This window comes from Loxodonta africana, chromosome 8, assembly GCF_030014295.1.
Source record: "Loxodonta africana isolate mLoxAfr1 chromosome 8, mLoxAfr1.hap2, whole genome shotgun sequence".
NCBI classification, from domain to species: domain Eukaryota; kingdom Metazoa; phylum Chordata; class Mammalia; order Proboscidea; family Elephantidae; genus Loxodonta; species Loxodonta africana.
Window position 1 is genome coordinate 12,012,502 of NC_087349.1, and position 20,459 is coordinate 12,032,960.

General features: G+C 42.2%; 1 protein-coding gene across 2 annotated transcripts in view; it reads left to right on the top strand.

Annotated features, from left to right (window-relative positions):
* Positions 1-20,459, top strand: part of DGKI (diacylglycerol kinase iota) — a 491,392-nt gene that overhangs the window by 207,675 nt on the left and 263,258 nt on the right. For both annotated transcript variants that reach the window (XM_064289678.1, XM_064289679.1), the window contains exons 4-6: positions 1,382-1,456; positions 3,135-3,191; positions 13,730-13,795. In XM_064289678.1, coding sequence (XP_064145748.1) covers positions 1,382-1,456; positions 3,135-3,191; positions 13,730-13,795 — 198 coding nt within the window. The remainder of the gene's footprint in view (positions 1-1,381; positions 1,457-3,134; positions 3,192-13,729; positions 13,796-20,459) is intronic.

Sequence of the window (20,459 nt, forward strand, 5' to 3'; positions counted from 1 at the left end):
AGCCACACGACCTGGCTCTGTTGTGCACTAATTATATGGCTTGGAGCGTGTCACTTGCTGTGCCTCAATTCCCTCATCTCTAAAATGAGAGAAAGAATACTACCTATCTCATAGGGCCGTGAGGATTAAATAAATTACTCTGTAAAATGTTTATAAGAGTCTCAGGTACATAGTAAGTACCGTATTCATTTAGCTTCTGCTGCTGTTACTATTTACTGTTTTTCAGCCTCGTAGGAATGCCTACTATTTAATATTTGCAACCAGAAGGATCTTCTGACTTTTCTCAAAATTTCTGCAATTTTACTTGTAGAGCCGTGCCACGGTAATGCGTTCATGAATAGTTTCAGTACTGATCATGTGTTCATCTGCTGCCTAATCTCCCTCTCACATCAGCAAGTAGGAGTTTCCTTTTCTTTTCGCTGAGAGGGATTATTTCTTGCATGTAAAATCTAGCCTGGTCTCCCTGCTTTCCAGAAGATTTGGGCAGAAACCCGAGCACTGTAGTGTACGTTCGTGCCTGGGATAGAAGCGCAAATCTGACTGGCCCCTGGGAAAGAATGCTCTCTCTGAATTTAGTTTGGGTATTGGCCCTGCCGCCCCTTAACTGTCTGGGTAATCTGGGGTGATTTAGTAAACCTCTCTGAGCCTCAGTTTTCTTACCTGTAAAATGGTGGCTTGTAATACCTATGATTGTTAGGCTATGAAACTTGATAATAAAGCTTATTATATGAACAGAAGTGTTCATATTTTATACTTAATAAATAGCAGCTATTATTATTATTGGAGCCCTGGTAGTGCAGTGATTAAGAGCTTGGCTGCTAACCAAAAGTCAGCAGTTCAAATCCACCAGTCACTTCTTGGGAACCCTATGGGGCAGATAGTTCTACTCGGTCCTATAGGGTCTCTATGAGTCGGAATCGACTTGACTGCGGTGGGCGTTTATTATTATTATTAAGGAACCTTGGTGGCACAAGAGTTAAGCCCTTGGCTGCTAACCTCAGGGCTGGCGGTTCAAACGCACACCCTGGCTCCGTGGGAGAAAGATTAGAGTCTAGAGAAGCCTGTGGGGCAGTTCTACCCCACATGGGGTCCCTATGAGTTAGAATCTACTCGAGGTCACACGACGTCAGTATTATCATTCTACTTTGAAGAGATGATCTAGTTGGCCCCAGTAATGGGGTTATGGAGTTTCTTGTGGGTCAAAGGACAGCTGATGGTGTTTGTCACTTTACTGAATGTTGAAAATGAAGTTTGAAATTTGCTGATCAGTATAAATGATTGCAATATGCTGTCTGATTTGCGTAGTCTCTCTTTAATACCAGGGGCCCTTCAGCACAGACTGTTAACGCTCCTCTCTTGTGTTTTGAATTGGATGTTGTAGAAATCGGCTCTCAGGAGGAAGTGTGCGGTCTGTAAGATCGTCGTCCACACCGCCTGCATTGAACAGCTGGAAAAGGTGAGAGAGCGCCACCTGCTGCTGTGATCGCGACATCCTACGTGTTTGGACTCCCTCAGACCAGGACCCGGGAGGCACGTCAGTGCTCATTTCCAGCTTTCCAAAAACAAACGTCCTTTTGACAAACTGAGAGCCCAACGTTCTTCTGAGATTAATAACAGAAAGATAGTGTTTGAGGTTCATTCTCTCCATTGTTTGCTGAGGTGAAATTTGGTATCATCTGATGTTGACTTTTGGGATAGGGAATCATAAGATTAGAGGAAAATCGCGTTATGCACTAATTTTCTTTCTGTGTCCTCTGCACGTGCATTGTTGTTCACCTATGGGATTTCCCACAAGGTGCGCCCTTGAAGAAAAAGAAAATTCCTAACCTCTTTAAAAAGATCTCTGGTTGGCGCAAGTGATTAACGTGCTTGGTTGCTACCTGAAAGGTTAGCAGTTCAAGTCCACCCAGAGGTTCCACAGAAGACAGGCCTGGCGATCTCCTTCTGAAAAACCAGTCGTTGAAAACTCAGAGTTGGCTCAATGGCAACCTTTTTTTTTTTTAAACCTCTGTAGAATCATTGTTTTTAAAACCTTTGTGAGTTGCCCTTTCCTGGAAGTAGATGCATGGGGAGAGACGAGCCAGAGCCAGCTCTCAGGCCCCTCATGGGCAGTGTCTTTTGTGTGGCTTTCATGTGGGGGTAGGGCTGGAGGTGACTATGGTGACGTCTTTCCTCCAGAGGAGGTAGATTCTGTACAGCCCATTTCTCTGTCCTTTGGGGGTGGCGAAAGGCTCCAACAGTCGGTTTTCTGCTTTAACTCCCCACCCACCTCGTGCTCTTCCACACTTCACACCTCCTCCTCCTTTATGCCCTAACCACGAGCTTGAACTGCCTCGTGTAATTCAGTTTGTTTCACACCACATTCCCGTCAGTGCCAACTGACATTTCGTAGCCACGACTACTAACATTTCTCTGCTGTCTCAACCCTGCTCATTTCTACTTTCATTCCTACATCCGTTTCATTATATTATCAAAACCAAACCAAACCAAACCAAACCCATTGCCATCAAGTCAATTCCAACTCCTATCAACCCTGTAGGACAGAGTAGAACTAGAACTGCCCCATAGAGTTTCCAAGCAGCTGCTGATGGATTTGAACTGCCAAGCTTTTGGTTAGCAGCTGTGTTGGTAATCTCTGTGCCTCCAGGGCTCCTATATTACCAAGTAGGTAAAAAAGATTTAAATGTAGCCGGAAACGTCCCCGTGAGGAACGCTTTACAAAGAATGTTTTGGTGGGTGGAGGGGGGAGGCAAATAATTATCGTGATGTTAAAAAATTTCTCAAGTTTCTATTTTTCTTTTAATGTCAGAAAGAGCCCTCCAGATGGCTTCAGCTGCCATATACTTTGCCTCTTTCTTATCGTAGTTTCTCAGTAGCAGTGTAGGAGCGTTATTGTTTAAAGATACTTCGATTTCATAGGTGAGAATGAAGGGACCTGGACTGGACATACTGGGATCTCTGTAGATGATCTAATACAACAATTTCCAAAGACAAAGAACAGGGTTAAACTTTGCTACTCACACTTGTAGGTTTTGCTTTGCCTTTACAGTATCTGTCGCTGTTGGTTTCTCAGGTAATTAAATCTAGTTCTTTGCTTATCTCTCACGTAATATGCTTTTCTTTTGAAATGACAGATTAACTTCAGATGTAAACCAACATTTCGAGAAGGCGCCTCAAGATCCCCAAGAGAAGTGAGTAATTCAGAGCTCTATTTCAAATGCTACTTCTTATTTCCCATGGACTCATTGGATTCATAGCTATATTCACCAGAGATTAAGGAGCCTGGTGGCACAGTAGTTAAGCCCTCAGCTGCTAACCAAAAGGTTGGCCGTCCAAATCTACCAGTGCTCTGCGGGAGGAAGATGTGGTAGTCTGTTTCCATAAAGATTACGGCCTTGGGAACCCAATGGGGCAGTTCTACTCTGTCCTAGAGGGTCGCGATGAGTCGGAATCAACTCAATGGCAGTGGGTTTTGTGGGTCACCAGAGATTAAAATATAAATTCTGCCTCCCACCATTCCACATCAGTTTCTTGTTAATGCATCAGGAAGATCTCCAAGACTCCTGGTGTGTTGCATACAGCAGAGAGACACCCGCACTTTGTTCTTCTCATGGAATGGATTGGGGACCCAAGTATTGTTGAATGACCCAGAGAGTGGGGGGGGGGGTTAAATGACACACACACACACACACACACGTACACACAGAGTGCTCAGCCCCGGACCTTATGGTCCAGCAGAGAGACAAACAGGTAAATAGGAAAGTGTAATGCAGGGCAGTGGCTGTGATGTTAGTGGAGGTGGAGGTGATGATGGGAGTGGGGGTTGAACTGAGAGGGTAAGGAAGAATACTATTTTATTTTCTTTTGGTCAGTGTGAATTCCATTCTAAATTTGGAGCAGATATAAGCTCTTCAGGGTCAGCACTGGTTCTGGTTGTTAGTGTGAGCCCTGGGTCCAGACCGTCTGGTCTCAAATCCTGGTGTGACACTTGACTAGTAGATGAGCTTGGGCGTCTCACTCCATGGCTCCCTGTCTCAGCGTTTTCATCTGCTAAATCATAAATCATGTGATAGCCAGGCCCCCATCCCCCTCCACCTAGGTAATTCCTGTAGGTCTCATTTTAGTTTCCACCTCTTCTTGGAAGCCTGCTCTGAGTCCTTCCTCTCTCTCTTTTACTTGTCTTACCCAGAGCTGGTTTGAGGAGTGGGCCAGCTGGGAAGATTGCTGCTTATAGATTTAAGCAGAGCTGAGCTATCATCTTACTGGGAATGTAAAGGAAATGGAGAAAGTATACCTAGCAAAAATTGTATTTGCTACATGTTCTCTTAGGGAGAGTTCATATAAGATGGTGACATTTTTTAGTTGGGATGTCACAACATTCAGAGCAGGGAGGGCTCTGTGAATGCAGGCTCTTGTTTCACTGATTGGGAGCGCAGTTTGGGGCCTGGAGCTAGACGCCCCCCGCCCCCGCCAGGGTAACAGGAAGGCTGGGGGCCTCTATGTGCTGTGTCTCCTCCAAATAAAAGTTAACACGTACCATCTACCTGCAACTCTGTTTCCATCATCACCTCCACTTCCACTAACATCACAGCAACTGTCCTGCATTACAATTTCCTATTTATCTGTTTGTCTCACTATGAGGCTGTAAGGTCAGGGGCTGAGCACTGTGTGTGGGATATGGCTATAGATATAGATGTATATGAATACAGATAGAGATATGGATATAGATGTAGATGTGGATATAGATGTAGATATGGATATGGTTATAGTTGTAGATGTAGATATAGATAAAGATATAGAATCATTACTCTTAGGGAAATATGGGGTTAGATTCCTCAAGCCTCTGGTCACAACATTTTCATCAATCAATCAATACACAACCTAGTTTTATATGTGTTTCTGTTTAAAGACACCTTATTTAATATGTATTGTTGATTCACTAACATTGAACTCGTGGCCAATACTGTAACTCACTCCCGAACAAGGCTTATCTAATATACATATTTTTTCAGTAAAGCACCACACAGTCTTCTTGTACTTAAAAACACTAGACAGCACTTTAGCACTACGCTTGGGAGACATTTTAAATTACAAAATCACCAACAAAAATCACAAAAGTGAGAGAAACATGGCATTATATAGACCGTGGAAAGGACCCTTGCTTACAGTATGGAAGCTGAAGCAAGAAGGCGGAGCGCCGCCTGGTTCATTCTCAGCAGGGAACGTGCAAACACGCTACTCAACTTTCTCACCTCTCTGCGTGCATATCTGCAAACGACTGCAGAGTTTTGATTTTGGGGTTACAAATACATTTTGGCGAGTAGGTGAATTCGCAAATATGGGATCCACAAATAACGAAGATCAGCTGTGTCTGTGCGTGTGTGTACTTGTTTGTTTTGTACAGTTGTGTTTTCTGGTTGAGGTTTCTCTGGTTTTCAAGTATTGTGTCACTTGTCTAGAAACCAGTCCCTCTGTACATGTTTCGGACACTCTCACTTGTCTTCTTTCCCGCCATTCCACATCAGCTTCTTGTTAACGTGTCAATAATATCTTATCAAAGACCAGGTATTCCATTTCTTTCCTTCATTTTTCAGTCTCTCCCTTTTTCTTGATTATTTCCATATTTGCATCAGCGTAGACAATCCAATACCTCCATCTCAAAAACAAACAAAACAATCCTTGACTTTCAAACTGTGCCTTTAACTGCTGATAATGACTCTAGCTTTGTATTTGCTGCCAAACTGCCCATCTAAGTTGTTTTTACAATGTCACCTCCTCACCATATTAACCTATTCTGATCTGGTGTCTGCTCTATCCTTTCGCTGAAATCGCTCTTTTTAATAATACCAATTATCTCTTTGATGCCAAATCCATTAGATAGTTTCCTAATCTCTTCTGATTTGTTCTCTCTGCATTCAAGATATTGAGTATTCTGCCCTCTTTTAACGCTCACCTCTCTGGGCTTCTGACGTTATTCGCCCTAACTCCCCTCCTCCCTCACCGGAGACTCTTCCCATTCTCTCCCAGTGCTCACCCCCCAACTTTGCACAGTCCTGGGGCTTGTCCTCTCCAGGTTCTCTTCTCTCTGCACACCCTTTGTGGGAAGATCTCATCCAATCTCCTGGATTTCAATCCCGCATCTGGGCTGACAGCTCCTAACTTTACATTCCTGGTTCAGACTGCTTCTTACAGTTCCATTTGACCTGCCCATCAGAACTATCATAGTCATCTGAAATATAATGTGCCCAACACTAAACTCTTATTTCTATCCCTATATTAACTATTTTCTCAAGACTTTTGCATCTCAGAAAATGAGATGGTTATTGATCCAGCTCCTCAATTGAGAAAACTGAGGGGTCATATAGATTCTTCCTCTCATTCCTCACATCTAATTCATTAGCAAGTTCTATCAATTTTACTTATAAAATGTTTCAAATCCATCCGTTTTTCTCCATGTCTGCTGTCAACGCCTCAGTCTAAGGCACCCTTGACTACTGAAATAGCTTCTCTGTGCTTCCTCAAGTTTCCCCATTTCAATCCACCTGTGATTCAAGGGAGTGAATTTTTTAAATGAAAATCGGACTATGTCAATATCCAACTTAAAACTCTTTAATGGTTTCCATAGCAGTTGGTCAAAATGCAAACCTCTTGCCTTGACATCAAAAGTCCTGCTTATCTGGCCCCTGGTTACCTCTCCAACTCCCTCCAGCTACCACCTGGTATTCCTTTCAGTTCTCGAAGGCTCACTAAGATAGTCCCCACCTTTGGACAGCCGTGTGTGTGGTTGCTGGGGTGGAACTCTCTTTGCATGGCTGGCTGTTCCTTATAGTTAGACCTTGGCTTAAATATCCCACCCTCAGAGGTCAATCTAGATGATCACCTCTAAACAGGTAGGTGGCATGTTGTTCTTTATCAAAGCACTTTGTTCTGCCCTTCCAGTGGACTTTGTATTTCATAATTGTTGGTGCATATGACTTGATTGCTTATTTGTTTTCTGTCTCCTTTAGTGTAAGCTTTGGGAGGTCATTCAGTCAATTTGTCCCAAACTCATTGTGCCAAGTCACACAGTATGTAATCAATGAACATCTGTTGATTGAATGAATTTTTAAAGGGATCCATTTTCCCAAAATGTTGAAGAACTCATGATCTGAGAGGACATTTTGAAGATGAAACTTAAGACAGATTAGAACTCATTTGAGAGTCTTAATTAAGAGATGTTAGGTAGTTTACTTAATGTATATGAAAGACCAAGTGCTTTAGAATTAGTTTGACCTGGGTTCAAATTGCATTTCTGCTTCTTTTCTACTGGGTGGTAAGGGCCTTTCTATAACAGGGACCTAGAACGAGGATTGTTCATCACTGTAACCACCTGCCTGACCTGTGGAAGTTTTTAAATGAATATTTGATGAGCTCCTATAAGTTGAATCTTTCTGGACTTCAGCTTTCTTGGTAATAAGTCATATGGATTGGGTAATAATTTCTAAGATCTGTTCAAACTCTCTATGAATAATATGAATTGGATTGGTTGTTTGAAAATAATTGAACAATTGTGTTGTACACTTCAGCTACCAGTACTGCATATAAACCCTGAAGTGATCTGTCACTAATATCTTAACACCCAGAAGTGACAGCCCTTCTCTTCTCCAGTGCTTGATAGTGTATGAATAACTCAGAGATTGTTGATGAACTCTAAAATGACACCATGGTGCCAGAAATCTTGCTTTGCTATCTTTGCAGCCGCGTACCAACACTCAGATTTGCAGTATAAGGATCTCGAGTCTAATTTTAGTTCAACAACTTAGCAGGTATGAATAATGGTCAAAAGAAAATAGCGTGAAAAATTAAAGTACTTGTAAAACAAGGATTAGAAAACAGTAGGATTCTATAGTTATATATGTATTTTTTCTTTTTATTGAAGGCAGTTGATGATACAAAAAATGGTAACTTTGATTTAGTTTTCAAGGAAATTAGGTTGAGAATTCTATTCAATTCAGCACACATTTATTGGGTGTTTACTTTGTTCAAACTATGTTTGTAGAGCAGGAGAAGTTTATATTAGACCTAAGAAGAACTTTGAGAAGAAGGCTATTTGACATCATAAATCAGAGAGTCCTAGGTGGGGATGGTTGATGAGTTTCTTCTATAGTAGTGCTTTCGTTTAAGTTACTTTGTCACCCTGTGCCTTAGTTTCCTGTCTATTTCCTAAGAAAAAGTCATTTTAAAAATATTTAACAACTGGTAGAGTTATCACCAGGACTTGGCTGCTAACCTGAAGGTTGGCGGTTCAAACCCACACAACAGCTCTTCGGGAGAAAGACCTGACAATCTGCTCCCATAAAGATTACAGCCTGGAAACACTCTGGGGCAGTTCTGCTCTGTCACATGGGTTTGCTATAAGTTGAAATAGACTCCATGGCACCTAACAACCAGCAGGTTCAGATGTACTAATCTTTAAGCAAACAATTTAAAAAGATATTCCCTTTTGTTCCCTAAATAAACTAAACTACATGGTATTATCAATGTGATTACCAAATTCTATAAGTTGCAGCACTAATGATTCATTAAATTGGCCTTCTAATTTCTAAATAAGTATTGATTTGTGGAAATTGTTGGTTTAGTCTTTTAATGATTAGAATTGTCACTAGCTAAATGATCCCTGATTTAACCTAGGTAATAGCATTGAATTCTTCCAATATCTCCCTCTGTAAATGACAGTCATTAGATGATTCAGGAATTGACAGAATACCAACTGAGATGTTTCAACAAACAGATGCAGTGCTGGAGGTGTTCATTCCTTTCTGCCAAGAAATTTGAAAGACAGCTACCTTGCCAACAGACTGAAAGAGATCCATGTTTGTACCCTTTCCAAAGAAAGGTGATCCAAAAGAATGTGAAAATTAGCAAACAATATCATTAATATCACATGCAAGTAGAATTTTGCTGAAGATCATTCAAAAGCAATTGTAGCAGTACATTGACAGGGAACTGTCAGAAATTCAGAGTGGATTCAGAAGAGAACATGGAATGAGGGATATCATTGCTGATGTCCTATGGATCGCAGCTGAAAGCAGAAAATACCAGAAAGGTGTTTACCTGTATTTTATTGACTATGCAAAGGCATTTGATTATGTGGATCATAACACATTATGGATAACATTGCAAAGAGTGGGAATTCCAGAACACTAAATCGTGCCCATGAGAAACCTGTACATAGACCAAGAAGCAGTCAATTGAACAGAACAAGGGGATACTGCTTGGTTTAAAATAAGGAATGCCGTATGTCTGGGTTGTGTCCTTTCACCATATTTATTCTGTCTGTATGCTGAGCAAATAATCAGAGAAACTGGACTATATGAAGAAGAATGTGGTAACAGGATTGGAGGAAGACTCATTAACAACCTGGGATATGCAGATGACACACCTTGCTTGCTGAAAGTGAAGAGGACTTGAAGCACTTACTGATGAAGATCAAAGACCACAGCCTTCAGTATGGATTACATCTCAACATAAAGAAAACAAAAACCTTCACAACTGGACCAATAAGCAACATCATGATAAATGGAGAAAAGATTAAGTTGTCAAGGATTTCATTTTACCTGAATCCACAATCAGTGCCCATTGAAGCAGCAGTCAAGAAATCAATGGACGTGTTGCATTGGGAAACCTACAAAAGACCTCTTTAAGGTGTTGAAAAGCAAAGATGTCACTTTGAGGACTAAAGTGCACTTGACACAAGCCATAATATTTTCAGTCACTTCATATGCATGTGAAAGCTGGACAATGAGTAAGGAAGACCAGAGAGGAATTGATGCCTTTGAATTATGGTGTTGGCGAAGAATATCGAATATACCACGGACTGCCAGAAGAAGGAACAAATCTGTCTTGGAAGAAGTACAGCCAGAGTGCCCCTTGGAAATGAGGATGGTGATACTTTGTCTCACATACTTTGTACATGTTATCAGGAGGACCAGTCCCTGGAGAAGGACATCATGCTTGGTAAGGTAGAGGGGTCAGCGAAAAAGAGGAAGACCCTCGATGAGATGGATTGACACAGTGGCTGCAACAATGAGCTCAAACATAGCAATGATTCTCTGTATGGTGCAGGACTCGTCAGTGTTTCATTCTGTTGTCCATAGGGACACTATGAGTCCTAATTGAGTCAACAGCATCTAATAACAAGAATAACAACAAATGATTCATAATCTCAATAAGTAGAGAATGTCCCCTAACATGAATGATAATGTATATTTTCCTTCAGCTTGTACTAAGCTAACAGCAATTATATAAAACATTTTTGTATCCCTTATAATGATGTCTGACTTTTTTAAATAGTTAATATTTCCACAGCTGACAGTCGCTGAAATCGTTTATTGGCATGCCGTATTGAAGTGTTGTTATCGTTAGGTGCCATCTGGTCAATTCTGACTCATAGCGACCTCATGTGGTGAGGTGTAACCGCCCCGTAGGCCGTAACCTCTGTGGAAGCAGATAGCTAGGCATTTCTCCCAGAGAGTAGCTTGGGGGTTCGAACCGTCAGCCTTTCAGTTAGCAGCCAAGCACTTAACCGTTGTGCCACCAGGCTTCCTATTATACACAAAGCATCTTAAAAAGTGCTTGGCACACAGCTAGTATTCAATAGATGTCCTGTATTATTATTAAAAAAATTAGCTTTGAATAATATAGGAATTTTGTCTTTGTTTGATTAAACTTTTTTTTTTTTACATTTTCCCTTAAAAAAATTAATTCCTCTGTTATTTATTGTGGTAAGAATACAGGTAACAACACATTTGCCATTTCAGCAATCTTCACACGTGCGATTTAATGACACCAGTTCCATTTTTGGAAACCGTGGTGGCGTGGTGGTGAAGTGCTACGGCTGCTAACCAAGGGATTGGCGGTTTGAATCCGCCAGGCGCTCCTTGGAAACTCTATGGGGCAGTTCTACTCTGTCCTGTAGGGTCGCTATGAGTCAGAATCGACTTGATGGCACTGGGGCTGGGAGTTATATTTTATTAAACTTTGGCAGTGGGAAAAGAGAGACAAAAATGACACTAATTGAAAGTACCCTTTTTTTTTCATTTTTTTATTGTTAAAATAAGTATAACACAACATTTGCCAAGTCAGCATTTTTTGGTATTCAGTTTAGTGACATCAATGACATTAATCATATTGGAGAGGCACCATTTTGCTTCATTATATCCTACATAGTTAAAACCCATTGCCGTTGAGTCAATTCTGACTCATAGCGACCCTATAGGACAGAGTAGAACTGCCCCCAGAGAGTTTCCAAGGAGTGCCTGGTGGATTCAAACTGCAGACCTTTTGGTTAGCAGTCATAGCACTTAACCGCTATGCCACCAGAATCTCTGTTTAGTTTTAATTTGAATTGAACTGATGGTATTAAGAGATATAGAGATGGCATTTGGTGACACATGGTTAAATGCTTAGCCACTAACCAAAAGGTCAGCAGTTGGAACCCACCAGGGAATCTGTGGGAGAAAAGACCTAGCACTCTGCCCCAGTAAATATCACAGCCTAGGCCACTCTATGGGCAGTTCTTCTGTGTCCTGTAGGGCTGCTGTAAGTCAGGACTGACTCAGTGGCACACAGCCACAATGATGATGCTTGTACTTGTTATGTCTTGCTGTGATATTTTTTCCCCTCAACACTGATCTATTCTGTCTCTCTAACTTAGAACAGTGCCTGGCATGCAGTAGGCATCTAATCAGTATTTGTCGAAGAGCTGAATATATACTAAAAGGCCTTTTAGAGAGAAAATATGGACCAGGGGAGAGTCTACAATAGACACGTTAGTTTCAGGTAAAATGTGTTTTCTCAGAAAAAGGCATAGAAGAAAAGCAGGAAGTACTTTAGGTCTGTTGGTCAAAGAGGAATGGTGTATATGTAAGTTATAGATGTTTGCCCGATGACATTGTTGTCTTAGTTATCTAGTGCTGCTATAACAGAAATACCACAAATGGATGGCTTTAACAAATACAAGTTTATTCTCTCAGTCTAGGAGGCTTGAAGTCTGAATTCGGGGTGCCAGCTCTAGGGGAAGGGTTTCTCTGTCAGCTCTGGAGGAAGGTCCTTGTCATCAATTTTTCCCTGATATAGGAGCTTCTCAGCACTTTTATTTTTTCAGCACAGGGACCCTGGGTCCAAAGGATGTGCACTCCTGGCTGTATTTTCTTGGTGGTATGAGGTCCCCATGTCTCTCTGCTCGCTTCTCTCTTTTGTATCTTCAAAGAGATTGGCTTAAGACACAACCTAATCTTGTAGGTTGAGTCCTGCCTCATTAATATAACCGCTCCTACTTCCACCCATTAACATCATAGAGGTAGGCTTTACAGCATGTAGGAAATTCACATCAGATGACAACATGGTGGACAATTACACAATACTGGGAATCATGGCCTAGCCAAGTTGACACACATTTTGAGGGGACACAATTCAATCCATGACAACTGTCTCTAGGGCTGCTGTAACAAAGTACCAAAACTGTGGGGCTTAAAACAACAGAAATGTATTGCCTCACAGTTCTGGAGACTAGTAGTCTGGATTTAGGATGTCTGCAGGGCCGTGATCTCTGAAGGCTATAGGGGAAGTTCCTTCCTTGCATCTTCCAGCTCCTGGTGGCCTCAGCTATTCCCTTGGCTCGTGGCAGCGTCACTCCAATCTCTGCCTCTGTCTTCACATGACAGTCTTCCCTCTGTGTCTGTCTGTCCCTGTGTCTCTTCGTATAAGGATGGCATTCATATTGGATCAGGACTCACCCTGCTCCATTATGACCTCATGTGAACTGGTAACATCTTCAAAGACCCTATTGCCAAATAAGGTCATATTCACAGGTATGGGGGGTCAGCAGGAGTTAGGACTTTAACCTGTCTTTTGAGGGAACACACATCAGCCCATAACAACAACTTTCTTATAAGGTGTCCTAGGAGCTAGTGGTGATGGGAGCTGCTTGGTTCTGCCCTGGAATAATTGTCTGTTTAGAAGGAAAAGAAACCTCTGTGTTTCACTCAGCCCCATGACAAGGGTAGTCCTCGAAGCTGATCTAGTCCAGGGTGTCAAAGGACAGTTGTTTACACGGTATCATCACAGGACCCAGTGGTACACCCATGCCTCTTGTCTGACTCATCTTTTCTTTAGCTTTCCTCTTCCTTCACTTTATTAAGTGAAAAATCCTCACTTTCTCGGCCCAGACTTAGGGGACCTATTTCTTTCCGAGAATGTAATTCTTCTAAATCTTTCTAACTGGCATGTTTAGCGCGGTGCCTGCTTGCCATATAGAAAGCATTAAACCCCTCTTTGTCAAGTTGAACTGGAGACGGTTGTTGCAGCTTCTCTCCTCCTCCTCCTCCTCACTTCTCTGTGGAGGTTTCTCTTACCTGCTTCCGTTCCCTCCCAGCCCAGGGTCCTCTAATACATTCCCCGACCCGCACAGCGTTTTGCTTGTAAGAAAGTCGAGTGACAGCCATCTCGTATGGCCGTTTGCCCTGGGGAGAATGAACACGGAGGGAGGACTTGCTGAATGGTAGCTACACATCTGACAGAGATGGAAATCGATAATTAACTTCGTTTTCCCAGGGAGATTCAGGCCTGTTGATCTACAAACATACATCTGTTTTGCGGGCTCAGGTGATAAGTTAGGGAAATTTATGTTGTTGAAATATTAAAAAGCCAATATTGACCTTCGTATTCATTGCCATTTTGTTCTCCTCAGAACTTTGTGCGTCACCACTGGGTGCACCGGCGGCGGCAGGAGGGGAAGTGTAAGCAGTGTGGTAAGGTAAGGGGCCCGGGCATCACAGACACCATGGGCGGGCAGCTCCCTCAGGCCTGGTGAGCCCTAGGGTGGCCGTGTCCTGTCACCTCACCTGGCGGTCAGCACACCACTTCCCTTCTGGAAAATCTTGTTTCTCGTGATCCCCTTTCCTGAAGAGGTATTTCCGATGTTCTAGAACTCTCTACAAGAGGCAGTCGTTTTGATGGGACGAGTTCCCACATGTTAAGAGAAATGGATTTACCCTTCTAGGGAAAATCATCACTGGTCTTTGGGTTCTGGGTTTGGTCTTTAAAAATAACACTTCCCTCACGAGGCAGAGCTAACAGAATGGGAGGTTGTTTCCAGTTCTCGGAAAAAGATGCTCTCCGCGTTTGTGGTTTCTGGTTCAACGTGTTACCTATTTCAGCCATCTCCCTTAGTATGGCTGTTATACAGCCCCCAGGACCCAGGGCCACTTGCAGAAGGGAGGTGGGGTTATGGCTGCATGCTGTTAAACTTCGGAGACTCCTTGTGTGATTGACCCCAGCAGGTTTGGGTTTTATCAACCTGCAAAGATCTACATAAAGATTTTTGAAATGATGTCAGTTATTACTTTATTAAGTCTTTATTAAGACATCAGTGAGAAGACATTTTAATTTGGTGACGAGGAAGGTAATAGCAGAGAGTATATTCCTTCTCTGTTACTTGTTAATTTGTTGATTTAGTCACTTGACCCCTCGTCAGACATAAAGTGGCAGGCCACTGTGACATTTTTGACAATAGAGGGATGCCAGGAAGAACTGGATGCCTGAGGCAGGGGTGTTGACAGTGAGTCACAGCTGGAAGAAGTTTCTTTAATTTTACTGTTTTGCCTAGTGCCTGGGAAGCAAATATCATGCTACAGCCATTGGTTACCACATTCTCTTCTGGAAGGTCATGCACCGTAGCCTCAAGGGCAGGTCTTCCAGTATAACAAGTATTATCTTCTCCAGTTCAACTGGGGAAACCCTGGTGACATAGTGGTAAAGAGCTACGGCTGCTAACCAAAAGGCCGGCAGTTCAGTTCCACCAGGTGCTCCTTGGAAACCGTATGGGGCAGTTCTACTCTGTCCTGTAGGGTCACTATGAGTCGGAATCAACAGCAGTGGTCTTTTTTTGTTCAACCAGTGCCTCTCAGTCAGTACCTTCCTGGTCCTTCAAAACAATGAATGGAATGGGTTGAAAGGAGGAGGAGGAAAGAAGAAAAAGAGAAAGAGGCATGTGGGGAGAGAGTCTTACTAGCCATTTTCCATGGTTGGAAGGAGGTCAGGCCTCTGCTCTCTCATGACCCTTCTTCTACTATTTTTATCTACTTCTTTCATCCATTTATAGTGCTGCTTTGGGATTGTGGATTTTCTCTTAGTGAAATGTAGATGACCAACAACTTTCCCATAAGGATACTTGTATGTGTGTGCATGTGTGTAAGAGAGACAAGGGAGAGGCAATTTCAGACACAGCCAATCTTGGGGTCAGAGATGTGCAAAGCAGGAAGGATCCAGATGAACCGGTTCTACACGTTGAAAGAATATCTTTACCAGACAGCAAGCTAGCTGGCATCACCTCAACAACTTTCAAGCCATAATGGAGTTGGTGGAATTTTATTAAAAGAAAATCAATAGACACGTATTTTGTGGCAAGTATTCCCTAGTATCATATTGCACTCTTTTGTGGACTGGTCTTCTCTTGGCAGGGTTAACTGAATAGGGAGAGCTGGGCCCCATGCACCCTGAGTTGCTCTGGCTGTTGTCTTCTTTCTTACCCAGTGTTCTCAGGCTGCCATCTTGGATGCCCATGGCCCTCAGCACACCACAGTATAGGCAGGGAAGTCAGTGGTTCCAGCTTTCCAGGAACGTTCCTATAATCTCATGGGTTTATAATCTAGTGACCACTGAATTCTTGGAAAATCAAGCAATTATGGGATGGGGTGATGTTAGATAATAACACACACTTGCCAGATAATAAATAATCATCCTTGGTATTCTGACTTCTACTGAGGGCTATAAGAAAACCAGTATCCCTGTATCCATTTACACATTTAGTAAATTCAGATTTGAAAATTCATTACAAACTTTGGTGCTGTACGTAATTTTCATCAGTAGGATTGTACATTCTGGTATATCCAGAGACTTCTAAACCATACCTCCACACGCCTCCACACACACACACACACACACACACACACGTACACACACGTACACGTACACATTGTTCCATCATATACCCATTGGAATAAGAGTGAAAAATAATCATCTCACTTAGTAAAACTTTTTTATTTTTTCCTCAACCAGTGGCTTGTAGACCTTTGGGATTGTTAGGGTATATTCATGGTTGAAGAGTGTTTGTGGTTTCAATTTCTACTTTTTAAATCAACAATAAAGTAAGTATTTGAATGGATTTTCCCTTGAGCTTTGAGTGTGCATTTGGCTGAGTGCGTGTGGTATTTAATGGATATCAGATGAAAGCGCTCAAGATCAGCAGCTCAGTTCCTTTATGGCTTAGTGGAGCACCGCAGGCTGTCATGTTACTGGCTGTGACATAGTTGCGCATTGTTTCCATTCAGAGTTCTGTGGCATGTAAGAGTAGGGTCTGGGCAGGAAGCAATCACATTCACACTCAAATTAGGTAATTTGAGGAGAGTTTAATAAAGGGACTATTTACACATATGTGAGCATGTGTGAGGGAGCCGTAAGGGACAGTGAAGAACCCTTGGGTCAGTACCAGCAGGGAGCCACAGCTAAGCTACATGTGAAGAGGCAGAGATGGAGAGGAACTTGTTATGGACTGAATTGTGCTCTCCTAAAATATGTGTTGTAAATCCTAACCTCTATGCCTGTGGTTATAATCCCATTTGGAAATAAATTGTCTTTGTTATGTTAATGAGATAGGATTAGTGTCGGCTGTGTCTTGTGTCAATCTCTTGAAATATAAAAGAGATTAAACAAGCAAGCAGGAGAACCAGAGATGGGGGAAGATTGATGCCAAGCCACATGGAGATCTCTAAGAAACCAGGAAACAGAAGCTAGAGACAAGGACCTTTCCCCAGAGCTGACAGAGAGAGAAAGGCTTCTACTAGAGCTGGCACCCTGAATTCGAACTTCTAGCCTGCTATATATTGTGAGAAAATAAATTTGTGTGTTAAAGTCATCCACTCGTGATATCTCTGCTATAGCAGCACTAGATAACTGAAACAGAATTTGGTACTGGGAGTAGTGCGCTGCTGTAACAAATCCCTACAGCGTGGAAGTGGTTTTGGAATTGGGTAATGGGTAGAGGCTGGAAAAGTTTTAAAGTGCCTAATGGTAAAGCTTAGATTGCCTTGAGGAGACTGTTGGTAAAATTATGGATGTCAAAGGCAATTCTGGTGAGGGCTCAGAAGGAAGTGAGGAGAGCTATAGAGGAAGTCCCTATTGTCTTAGAGAATACATATGGCAAGAGCAACAGAATGTTGCTAGAAACGTGGATGTTAAATGTGCTTCTGGTGAGGCTTTAAAAGAAAACAATGAGCATGTGATTGGACAGTGGAGGAAGGGTGATGCTTTTTATACAGTAGCAAAGAACTTGTCTGAATTATGTTCAAATGTTTGGTGGGAGGTAGAATTTATAAGTGATGCACTTGGGTATCTGCCTGAGGAGATTTCTAAGAAAGACCTTAAAGGGGTTGTGTGGTTTCTCCTTGCTGCTTATTGTAAAATGTGAGAGGAAAGAGATGGACTTAAAAATGGACTGTGCAAAATGAAAACAGAACTTAACAATTGGAAAAATTCTCTTGTACAAACTAAGGACACATGTCCTAGAATGTTCACCAAGGATGTGGCTACACAATATTTTGTCAAAGTGATTAAGCCTGTGACTAATGGATCTAACCAACCACCACAGCAGAAAAGCCATCAGCTTACACTGAAGGGGACAGAGAAAGAACAAAAGGAGAGAACATTGTCTGCCTCTTGGAATAGCACAGACAGGAAACAGGCCAAGGAAGTTACATTTGTTGCCGTCCAAGAAAAGAAAAGGACTATCCCTGGAGGAGCTCAGAGATCAGCAGAACTGTTGTAAGGAGCATGGGAAGCAGGACTGCCTAAGTTTCAAAAGGTAGAACCACAGCTTACTGGGTTCCAAAGGGTGGGGCCATGGCTACCTAGGTTTCAAAGAGACACACCTACAACAGCTTGGTTCCTGAGTGTGGGGCTGTTATTCATGAGTGCCAGGCTTGGGGCTGCTGCCCAAAATTGAGGGGGCAGGGCTACTATACTCAGGGGTCACCACTCAGATGGACTAGGAGAATGGAGCTGCCCAAAACTGAGGGAGCAGAGTTACCCTCCAGTGAGCCTGGAAGGTGGAGCTGAAGCCCAGGGCCAAGGAGACTCTACCCAGAATACAGAGTGTATGGCCAACATCCAGAGTCTGGAGGGCAGGGCGATTGGGTAGATGGTCTCAGAGAACAGAGGATCATTTTCAAGTGTTGAGAGTTAATGTAATGTACTCTGCTGGGTTTTGGACTTACTTGGTGCCTGTTATCCCATCTTTCCCTGTGATTTCTCCCATTTTTTATGGAAATGTTTTCCTTGTACCTGTCCCACTATTGTACTTTGGAAACAGATAACTTGTAATCTAGATTTCACAGGTTCACAGATGAAGCGTACTTTTGCCCCAGCATGGAATACACCTAAAGACTCACTCATATTTGATTTAGATAATTCAGAAAATGACATTTTGTACTTGGAGTTGATTTAAGACTTGTGGGATGATGTGATGGGGTGAATCTGTTTTACACACAGCTATGGCATGATTTGGGGGCACCAAAGGGTGGAATGTTATGGATTGAATTGTGTCTCCCAAAAACATGTTGTAAATCCTAACCTCTATGCCTGTGGTTATAATCCCATTTGGGAATAGGTTGTCTTTGTTATGTTAATGAGGCAGGATTAGTGCACCGTGTGTCTTGAGTTAATCTCTTTTGAGAAATGGAAGAGATTAAACAAGCAAGTGAGAGAAGAAGAGGTGGGGGAAGATTGATGCTCAGCCACATGGAGTCTCCAAGGAACCAGGAAACGGAAGCTGAAGAGACAAGGAGCTTCCACCAGAGCTGACAGAGAGAGATAAGCCTTGCCCTAGAGCCGTTGCCCTGAGTTTGGACTTCTGGCCTCCTATACTGTGAGAAAATAAATTACTGTTTGTTGAGGCCATCCACTTGTAGTATTTCTGCTATAGCAGCACTAGATAACTAAGACAGAACCCTTGACAGGAGCTGCAGCCCTTACTCATGAGACTCAGCTAGTCCAAGGTTACCTACCAGCTGGAGGACAGACATCCCAGCCTCCTTCTCCTTGATCTTCAGTGGCCAAACTCAATAGAAGCCAAAGCACAAGGGACCCTGTTGATCAATCCATAAAAGTCAACCTTTTTCACCATGAAGTCAGGTAGAAAAGGATGGAGAGTGAACCTGAGGGGCAAACAGTATTGATCTAGCACTTGTCGTTGAACTTAAACCTGTATCCCATCAAGGATTGAAGCCAGAATTCGCCTTTACCCTATTATTGCACCTTTGGCTGTCTTCCCCAGATCTATCATTGCATCCATTCAACCAAAATTCTTTTATAGCATGGTGAGTGGTCTCTAGTGCTTAAAAATTCAACAATCCATTGCCATGGAGTCGATTCTGACTCACAGTGACCCTATAAGACAGACTAGAACTGCCCCGTAGGGTTTCCAAGGAGCGGTTGGTGGATTCAAACTGCTGACTTTTTGCTTAGCAGCCCAGCTCTTAACCACTGTGCCACCAGAGCTCTCCCCTCCCCCCCCCAAAAAAAATCAATACACAAAGAAAAAAAATAACTAATTTGACTTTTTCATTTTTGAGGAACAAAGCAGCGAACCCAGCAGTGTGGGGATATATGCTTTTAAGCCATGATCTGGAAGTTTATCTTTTATTTCTTCATTCTAACTCATATGTAAAAATTATAAAAATTAACCAGTTAACTTTTAAAAACTTGAGATTTTCAAAAATTTAAAACAGCAAGCCTTGAAAGTAGTTTTTGAGGCAAGAAAACATAGTTAAATTTTGGCCTACTTTTTTTTTGGACGTTGGCCTATATTTTTAATACTTCTTCAATATCCCAACCAAACAGGTCACATCCTTATGAATATTTGTCCACAAATCATATGCACTTTCTTACATAATTATTTTAAGTAAATTAAACAGTGCGTAGCATTTATTAAATGAGAAAAGGTAAAAAACTCCTTATAATGAATACCGTTAAAAAGTAACTTCCAGTGATCTATGGCTTATTCTCTATACCTGTTCTCCAGCTTAAACAGAACTAAGCTCTTTCACTTTTCCCCTCAATGGTTCTAATACTTCCAAAATTCTGCTGAGCCTAGTCTACATTGGTGTGTTTTATGTTTGATGATGATGGTGTCTTATATGTGCTTTATACTTGGTAAAATTTGATTGTCTATGTGGTCTCACCTGAAGAATGTTATGCATTACATTATTTTATAGCTGTGAAAATTGAAGCTGTAAGAGATAAAATAAATAAAAGGAGCCATCTGGTGAAGAGGTGTCAGAGCCAGGGCAGAAAAAGAGATCTCCAGACTCCTAGATGGATGTTCTTCACACCCTTCCGTAAAAGCTCTCTAAACCTGTAACACC